Source organism: Cnephaeus nilssonii (genome assembly GCF_951640355.1).
Source record: "Cnephaeus nilssonii genome assembly, chromosome: 2".
Lineage (NCBI taxonomy): Eukaryota > Metazoa > Chordata > Mammalia > Chiroptera > Vespertilionidae > Cnephaeus > Cnephaeus nilssonii.
In genome coordinates, this window is record NC_137073.1 from 98,113,677 (window position 1) to 98,123,689 (window position 10,013).

Sequence of the window (10,013 nt, forward strand, 5' to 3'; positions counted from 1 at the left end):
GGTGTCCTCCACTTTGCATCTCCTCCCAAAGGCCGAAACGACTCCCTCCCCCCAAGCCCCCACCACACACAAACACACATACACGCATACAAACACTCACATACACACGCATGCACACACACGTACACGCACGCACACGCAGGCACACACACACACACACACACACACACACACACACACACATACAATGTTCTTTTCTTTCTCCTCACATTTCCTTTCGGCCTTTTCAGAGACAGAATCCAAAAGTACGTTGGTGTGTGTTTTCTGGTAAGCTTGGTTACTTTAGGAGAAAAGCGAGTTCTACTTCATACCAACATACCCGCACTCTCACACTCTTCTTTACCAACTGACCCATGTGTTTCCTCTGGTTACGATGAGAGACTTCCCAAACACACAAAGCCAAGACATATTCAAAACCTGAGCACGAAAATGGACCCCACACCTGGTCCAGAGAAATGATGAGTCCCATGGGAGTTGGAGGCCCACGGAGGAGAAGAGCCAGAGCAGTCTATGCTGTAGCTCTGTGGGTCTCAATGCATTTAGCAGCCATTTACAAGGGCCCATAAGGCAACCCAGGTGTCCTGAGTCCTAGGAGACTTGCCCTGAATGACAGGGATAAGAGAAACAGAATCTAGAGGTCCAGTCCTCACTTGGGGATTCCTCTTCAGACGGGTCAACAGCCTGCCTCTACTTTCGCAACTCTTCTTTTCCTAAAACGCACCCTCCAGGGACCCTATCCAGGCTGCAGATGGAGAGGGGTGGATGGGTCCAAGGGTCAGTGACCCGCCCTGTGGCCCCTCCTCCTGCTGGGGTGGCAGGTCTGGCCCCAGCACCCACCTGCTCCTACCCTGCCCCGCTCCGCCCCATTGAGAGGGACTGGGGCCACGCCCCCGGGAAGGGGGAATTTCCAAGTGGACGTGGTTCCGCCCTATATAAGGGCGGCTGGCCTCCCCCAAGTCCAGGCATCCCAGATCGCAGAGCAGAGCAGTGCTCCAGAGCGGGCTGCTTCTCCTCTGGGCCTTTGCAGAAGGAAGGACCCAGAGGCACATTTCTGCCCTGCTCCAGGTCACCGGTGGGTGCGGGGGTTCGCCGAGGGGGTTGGGGGGTCGGGGGCTGTGGGGGGCAGTGGTGAAAAAGTGATGGGAAACCAGGCGCCAGCCTGACCCTGACGCTTCTCTTCTCGCCATTCCCTTGGCAGGTCCCTGACCAGGCGTCGCACCACCGGGCCCAGAGGCTTCCCGCGCCGCCAGGATGGAGAAGGGCAGAAAGCGTCCCAGGGACCACAGTGGCGAGTCCACGCGTGTGCGCCACCGTCAGCCCGCTGTGGCCCCCGCGGGCTCCGGGGCTAGCGACACCCACGCCCTCCCGGGACACCGACCTGAGGAACTGAAGGAAGCCTCTGAACCCCAAGGCCAAGGCCAAGGCCCCAGCAGGCGTCCACGGGGCTCCGACCTCCAGGCAGGTGCGAGCAAAGAGTCCCCGTCTTCTGGGCCTGCAGCCCGAAGGCCAAGGCACAAGGCACAAGCCGCCAAGGAGGAGAAGCAGGAGGAGTGGGTGCCCAAAGGGGACCCCGAGGAGGCCCTGAAGATGCGAGTGCTGCTGGCTTCTTTTTCCGAGGAGCAGCTGACCCGGTACGAAGTGTACCGCCGGTCCGCCTTCCCCAGGGCAGCCGTGAAGAGTGTGGTCCAGAGCGCAGCGGGCGGCGCCCCGGTGGAGCACAATGCGCTCATCGCCATGGCCGGGATGGCCAAGGTCTTCGTCGGGGAGGTGGTGGAAGAGGCCCTGGACGTGTGCGAGAGCTGGGGGGAGAGGCCCCCCCTGCAACCCAAGCATCTCCGGGAGGCCGTGCGCAGGTTGAGCGCCAAGGGCAGAGTGCCCCGGGTCAGGCCCAGAAACGCCTTGTTCCCCTAGGCCGGATGCCCGGGCCCAGCCTGGGTGCTCTGCAGCCCCTCCATCTCCGTCCCTCCTTCCGCGGATGGACCTTCCGCCCTGGACGGATCAGCTTCTCCTCTAGACTCCCCAGGCTGGGCCCCCACTCTTTGCAGGCAAGCTGGCTGCCTGCAGGGTCCCTCCAGGCTGACTGGGGACACCTCCTAGGGAAGGGGGGCGGGCACCTGGAGGCATGGAACTCTCTGGCTAGGTGAGCCCAGCCTGGTCAACAAGGGTGCCTGCCAGGAAGGGACCCGGCACCCGCGGGGCCAACAGCTGCTGGCAAAGAGGACACAGCCTCCCTCCCGAGGTGGCGCCATGCTCTCCCAGGGAACCCGCGAGCCAGAGGTGGCTGGGACTTGGGCGGCTTCTTCCCTTTGCTCCCGGGGACATGAGACCTCCTGAACCTTCTCAGGGCTCACCCTCTGCCTGAAGGACGTGCGCAGAGCAGGAGAAGTGAGGACCTCTGTGCTTGGGGACCCTGACCTTAAATCCGTGTTGTTGTTGTTGTTGTTTTCTTTTGCTGATCAATAAATTCTTTTTAACTTGCAAAAATAAAGTTAAAATCTACAAATCCTTTTGGTCTCTGAAATGACTATGTTTCTTTTCCTTCCCAGCGTGCTTTGTGTCACCGAGTGCTCTTTCCCACAATCTCCTGGCCTCTCCTGAGTCTAGACACCAAATCCAACCCCAGAAACACCTGGGCACCGGCCGCCAGGACACTTTCCTCATCTCTGCAGGTCCCACACTTGCCCTAAGGGTCTGAGAGGCCAGCGTTTCCAGGGGCGCCCCAATTGTTGTCCAAACCTTGTAGCGAGATCCATCGGTTTGGCCATTTTACCCAAAAGCCCTAGAACCTCAGCACCCCAGGTAGCACAGAGAGACAGAAGTTGTTGTTCACAGAAACTAAGCAGGCTTATGGCGTCGGAGGGGTGGGGTCTGCGGTGGAGGGGGTGCGGCCAGGGGGGAGGGGGGGAGCATAGCGACTCCAGGTTTACTTGTGCATGTAGGGCACCACACAACTCTTCCTGACACAGTCCAAGCTTTCCTTCCAAAAGGTCATCACCGTTCAGAGCACAACTCCTCCGATGATGTCCGCAGGGCTGTGGCAGTCTGGCCTCTGAAACACCCAGTTCCTGCAAAAGCATATAAGCCCCACTCCACCGTGCCACTCTAGTGTTCAAGGGATGGTGTCCTCCACTTTGCATCTCCTCCCAAATTCCGAAACGACCCCCACCTCCAACCCCCCACCACACACATTCACACACACACACACACACACACACACACACACACCACAGACACACACAATGGTCTTTTCTTTCTCCTCACATTTCCTTTTGCCTTTTCAGAGACAGAATCCAAAATATGTTGGTGTGCATGTTCTGGTAAGCTTGATGACTCTAGGACAGTAAGCAAGTTCTACTTTATACCAACATACCTTCTCTCTCACACTCTTCTTTACGAACTGACCCATGTGTTTCCTCTGGTTATGATGAGAGACTTCCCAAACACACAAAGCCAAGACATATTCAAAATCTGAGCACGAAAATGTACCCCACACCGTGGTCCAGAGAAATGATGAGTCCCATGGGAGTTGGAGGTCCACGGAGGAGAAGAGCCAGAGCAGTCTATGCTGTAGCTCTGTGGGTGTCGATGCCTTTAGCAGCCATTTCACAAGGGCCCATAATGCAACCCAGGAGTCCTGAGTCCTAGGAGACCTGACCTGAATGACAGGGATGAGAGAAACAGAATCTAGAGGTCCAGTCCTCACTTGGGGATTCCTCTTCAGACAGGTCAACTGCAGCATTCTACTTTTCCAACTCTTATTTTCCTTAAACGCACCCTCCAGTGTCTCTATCCACGCTTCAGATAGAAATGGTTGTAAAAGTGACATGTTTGAATCATTAGGAAGGTATATACTTTAAAGAAATACCTAGGATAGAATTGCATGTGTACTCTTTGGAGCACTCCTCTGTCCAATGACTTTCCCAACATGCTTAAAAAGCACCCATGAGTGAGGCAGAGTTATGTTTTCTGAATTTGCCTCCGTGTCCAGCATTTTCTCCTAAAAACCGATAAAGGAATGGCTGTGAAACCAATGGTATTGTTTATTGGGCGTTTTTTTGCTTTGTTTTTCTCAGTCATTTAAGATTTTTTAAATGTAGCTTCGGGGATAGTTCTTGTTTATACTGGCTATGTTTCCCACTGTTATTATGATGAATTGTAAACTTACAGACACTGGGTAGCACAGGATTCTGGAGAAGGGAGGGTTTCTCCCCATCCCTGGGCAACATCCCCTGTGGCCCCTCCCATCCATGGGTGTGGTTGGTAAACCAATTTACAGAGTTGATACCTATTCACAAATATGTCAAATGCTGAAGAATGAAAACAAGTTCACAAGGCCAATCTATTGCATAACAGATACATTTAAGTTCAAATATTTTTACATTTTAGTTCAACCAAAGTTCTGCCCGCCGAACCATGATGGTCTCAGAGGACCTCCAGTACATTGTTACTGATCAGCAATTGCCAAATGTTTAACTACCAGTAAAAATAGCTTTGTGCTCAACCTATGAATGATACCCAGGTCAAAGCAGAAGTGCTTCCAAAGATCACATTATTGTTTTGACATTGTTCCCAAATCCTAGGATGTAGCCAGCGAACAAAAATCAGCCTTTGTTTGTGGCCTAATTACTTTGTTATCACAGCCATAGATTCCTCAGTAAGAATAGCTACCCTGACTAAAGCAAATCTCAGTATTACCATTCTGGAAAGAAGCAGTCGAATGTGGGTGACTACAGATGCCAGCATCACTTGCCAGGGAAAATTTTGGTGTGATGTCATGGGATTTTCAACAAAGACAAGTTTGGTTCCCTCCTGACACAGAGGGTTCGATGTGATTCATCAAATATTTATTAAATTTTATCACTGTTCTTCATTTTCTCTTCCTACATCAAGCCATGTCTCTCTGGGTTTTTTTCTCTTACCCTCCAAACCATCCTTCTATAATAGGACTTATCCACTGAAACAGATGCAGTTAAAAACACATTCAAGAAATATACTTTTAGTTTTGATGTTTGTATATACGCTTTCTTCTAGTAACTATTTTATTCCCTTGACATCAAGCAAAGAAAGTTTATTTTGAACAGGAAATTAATTTGATATTCATAAAACTTTGGAACTAGAAGGGCCTCAAGTCTACATTTTATAAAGTAAACCCTGAGGACCAAAGAAGTTGAGAAACTCAGTTGGGTTGAACAAACCAGACTAATTTCCAAACTGAGGTCCTTGTACTGTCCCTTTAAGCCCATCATTTTCCAGTGTGCTACTTTAAACTACTGGTATCTACAAGATCCACTATCTACAACTGGTCAAAAAACATCAAGTGACATTTCATGGGCGTAGTTCATGGAAACTTTCCTATGCTTAAACAAAACAAATAAACAAATAGAAAATGTTTATTAGAAGTTAAATATCATTGTTAGTTATAAACAGCATTACTCATATATATAACATCATCCAGAACCCTTAGTAATGAATTGGCTTTTATACAACTAATTTAAAATATTCAAGAAGACTTTCATTGATAATCATCAGGGTATCAGAAACTATATGGGATAAACACTATTTTTAAAAATGTTATCACCAATCTATGTTAGGTTTTTTTTCACCAAACTAATTAGAAGGAAAAAAAAAGCTGTTCGTTTCCCATAGTTCTCTAGATTTTTGAATTGCAGATGAAGGGTTGACACAAAGAGGGACAATTACCTTCAACTGGTGGATCGTCCATTGGCTTAATGGTTAAATAACACCATATGCTAATTGACCATCACGCCCTCACAAGCTGGCGGCATCCATGGCCAATAAAGAAGGAATATGCTAATTGACTGCCAAGCCCTCACAAGATGGCGGTTCCCACAGCCACAAAATCCCAACACCCAGTCCCCTCAGCCCACCTCATCCAGCTGGAGTCCCCCAGTCCCCTCAGCCCCACAGGGGAAGGCAGGTGGGGTCGATCAGGCTGGCAGGGGAGGGCAGTTGGAGGTGATTGAGCTGGCAGGAGAGGGCAGTTGGGGACAATCATACCAGCAGGGGAGCAGTTAGGGGTCAATCAGGCCAGCAAGGGAGGGGTTAGGGGGCCATCAGGCTGGCAGGCAGAGTGGTTAGGAGCAATCAGGCAGGCAGGTGAGTGGTTAGGAGCCATCAGTCCTAAACCAGCAGTCAGACATCCCCCAAGGGGCCCCAGATTTGAGAGGGTGCAGGCTGGACTGAGGGACACACACACACACACACACACACACACACACACACACACACCCGTGCATGAATTTCATGCACCGGGCCTCTAGTCATACTATAATGCTTGTGCCATAAATAACATTTAGGAACTGAGGCTGAAAAAGGAGTTTCTGTCTCCTGTACCATACCCAAGACAGGACACCTGGCCAATGAGTGGAGTGAAAGCCACAATCACTCCCAATATGTAACATCTTCTACTATTTTTTTCTTAGTCAAATTATAGTTAAATTTTTGTGTCCTAAACATTTATATAACATGAATCTTTTGTGTCAGCAGAAAGTTCATTCTTGTCATAACTTCAGCATTCACTGAGTCCTAGAAATCAGGAAAGGATTCACGTATTTATAAAAGATTAAGAAAATTAACAACAGCCTAGCTGGCATGGTTCAGTGATTGAGCATGGACCTATGAACCCAGAGGTCACAGTCGATTCCCAATCAGGACACATGTCTGGTTGTGGACTCAATCCCCTGTATGGGGCATGCAAGAGGTAGCGGATCAATGATTCTCTCTCATCATTGATGTTTCTAGCTCTCTCTTCTTTTCCCTTCCTCTTTGAAATCAATAAAAATATATTTTAAAAATAAAATTAACAACAAAAAGGATAAAGATAAATATTTGTTGCCCTAACCGGTTTGGCTCAGTGGATAGAGTGTCAGCCTGAGGACTAAAGGGTCCCAGGTTCGATTCCAGTCAAGGGCATGTACCTTGGTTGCAGGCACATCCCCAGTGGGGGATGTGCAGGAAGCAGATGATCAATGTTTCTCTCTCATCGATGTTTCTAACTCTCTATCCCTCTCCCTTCCTGTCTGTGAAAAACCAATAAAATATGTTTTTTTAAAAAAGATAAATATTTGTTATGTTACTTTTTTCTTTATATTTTTTCCCTCTCTCCTTACTCTTTCACCCCAGAAATGGTGAAATTTAAACAGAGAGTAACCCATCAAAATAAGAGGCTATGCTAAATTACCTCCTTCAAGTAGACAGGATAAAATTGAAGGACATTGAAATTTATCATACAATTGGTTCTGATCATTTAAGTTAGGAAGAAGAGACCATGTCAGTGGCACTCAGTTCCTAAGCAAACTCGGCAATCCTCCTTTCACTTCCCTTTCTGATACTTTCTTGTCTCACCTTTATCTATGGTTCTATCGGCAATAAAAACATTTATCTTTCTCAATCCCTACCTCACTTCCTTTTAAGAGTTTTTAACTAATTAAATAATTTATAACTACAGTCTGGTCAAGAAAATAAAGCACATCACTTTCTGGAAATAAGTTGTAATTTAAAATAATTTTCTACTCAAAATAATATCTGTTCTGCAGTTCATAGAAGAGCATTCCTGAGCTCTTTGCTTATTTTCTGCTACCCCAATGCATCCCATGCTGTGTTTCCATGAACACCCAGACACATGCTCACACTGAGTTTAAAATAGAACTAAATAAAAATAGTCATTCTTTCCAGAGAATACAATGGCTACCTCAAAAAACCACAAGTCATAAATAGGAGGTAAAGAGAGCCTTTTAGACTTTATTTCTGACATACAACTTGAGCCAGTTCTCTTCCCTTCAAAAGAAACGCCTTTATAATAGCTTTTCCTACTAAAATTATCTCAAATAATAAATGTAGAGGATACCAAATTGATTTTTTTTCACCCAACTTAGGGGTTTTGACCAACTTCTCTTATCACTACACAAGTAATCACAAATTTCAACCAGATGTCCAACTTTGCTATTGTCACAGCTGAGTGGTTCAGTTAACACATATCCTAATCATTTTTTTAAATATATTTTATTGATTTCTTACAGAGAGGAAGGGAGAGGGATAGAGAGTTAGAAACATGAATGAGAGAGAAACATCGATCGGCTGCCTCCTGCACCCCCCCCACAGGGGATGTACCCACAACCAAGGTACATGCCCTTGACCGGAATCGAACCTGGGACCTTTCAGTCTGCAGGTCGACGCTCTATCCACTGAGCCAAACCGGTTTCGGCCTATTCATTATTTTGTTCACAAACCATCATTTCAGCCTTTATGATCTAATTTTATTTCCTCCATTGTCATCAATGCTTTCTGGTAAGTTGCATAATTCCCTAGAGCTTGAGCTTACCTAAACAATCACTCTATTATTAATGGCTAATATTATTAGAGAGATTAACTCTCCACTATTGAAAATCTAAACAAATAATGGAAGTTAGTAATTCATGTTGATTTTTAAAATTGATTTTAGAGAGAGAAGAATGGAAAGGTTTCTGATTCCTGTTGTCTGACTTCGTGTTTCTTACCTGTTTAGACCCATTGTGCCCATTGACTCCTCCATAACCAACTTACTTCTCCCTATAGTTAGTTTCATGAAGTTTGTTCCTGCACTAGCCTTTATCTTTATCTGCAACCCAGTTGTGTCAGTCAATCACACTATAAATTCTCAGCCTTTGCTTTCTCAATCTAGTGAGATACTGATTTGGCTCTTTCTGGACCCCACCAGTGTGCTTTATTTGCCAACTACAACTTTGTCAAATATGAAAAGGTATAGCACTAAAATCAAACAAACACATACATATATATATATATATATATATATATATATATATATATATATATGTAAACAAGCAAAAAAAAAGTTTCCCTTTGATCAAAACGCTCCATACTTAAGTGGCCAAGTACAGTTCAACAGACATCTCAGATATAAAATAAAATGCTAATGCTTTGCTGAAAATTAGGAGAAATGTTGAGCCTCAATCTATGTGCAGGTATAATGGCCACCTATTTACCTAATGTTCTGCTGGCATATAGTGGACCTTTAGTGCAAATTAGAAAAACTTCCCATCCAGGTAGATGATTCACAAAAAGATACCTGCTTTGGGGGTGTGATGTCCAGAAGTTGATCCAACCCTAGCAAACAGAGCCCCAGCTACCCCACCTTACTCTAAGCCAGGAACTACCTAATTATAATCATAATGGGATGCCTAGAGACCCAGAATCCAATAGAATCATGTTGTTCTTCAGTAAGCTACAGCTTATAGATCATGTTTGCATGTAAGCAAGCATCCTGAGGCCCTCACCCCTCCCTTAAATTCTGATTACTGATTGCTTCTTTTGGTTGATTATTTTTAGAAAAAGCACAATAAATGCCCACTGTTGAATGCTGAAAAGGAATGGCATTATATTAATTTAAAGGTTTTATTGTTCTTGTTTGGATCATCCCAATCCTAACAGAAGACAGGCATGGCTGCAAAATGGCATGAAAGATACAGACAGACACACAGGAATAAAATGTGCTTATTGTAGGTTTTAACATGTGTCTACCTGAACATTTCCAGATGTGAAGAGAAAAGGACAGGTTGCAGACTAATCAGAGAAACTCACTTTATTTTATGTTTTCATAGTTATTGTGTATTTTTTTCCTTCACACTAGAAAAATTCCTTACCACTGAGAAGTGGGAGGTTGCGGGAAGAGTGATATAAAAATCAGAGATAACTAACTGAAAGTTTTCCAATGTTATAGTTTTCCAAACTGTTTGGAACATTTCCTCCTTTTAGATAGAGCAGATACTGATTCACATCCAACTTTTTAAAAATGAAGACTACTTTCCAAACTGGATAATGCTAGAGATAAAATGTTTGTTTGATAAATCAGAATCTTATGATAACTGGACCAACTCTAACCAAAGACATTATTTAACTCGAACATGTAAGTACCTTGTCCTTCACATATAACTACTGCTCTGGGAAAGTTGCTTTGCAAGCTCTGCTCACATTTCATTCTTAGAAGGGTCTCAGGA

General features: G+C 45.6%; 1 protein-coding gene across 1 annotated transcript; it reads left to right on the top strand.

The window, feature by feature from the left end:
• Positions 1 to 1,251: 1,251 nt before the first annotated feature.
• LOC307115087 (transcription initiation factor TFIID subunit 11-like) lies at positions 1,252 to 1,911 on the top strand (the record flags this gene model as incomplete). The annotated part of the gene is made up of 1 exon (XM_079798100.1): positions 1,252 to 1,911. One exon carries the CDS (start codon positions 1,252 to 1,254, stop codon positions 1,909 to 1,911), a length of 660 nt encoding a protein of 219 aa, XP_079654226.1.
• Positions 1,912 to 10,013: the final 8,102 nt, after the last annotated feature.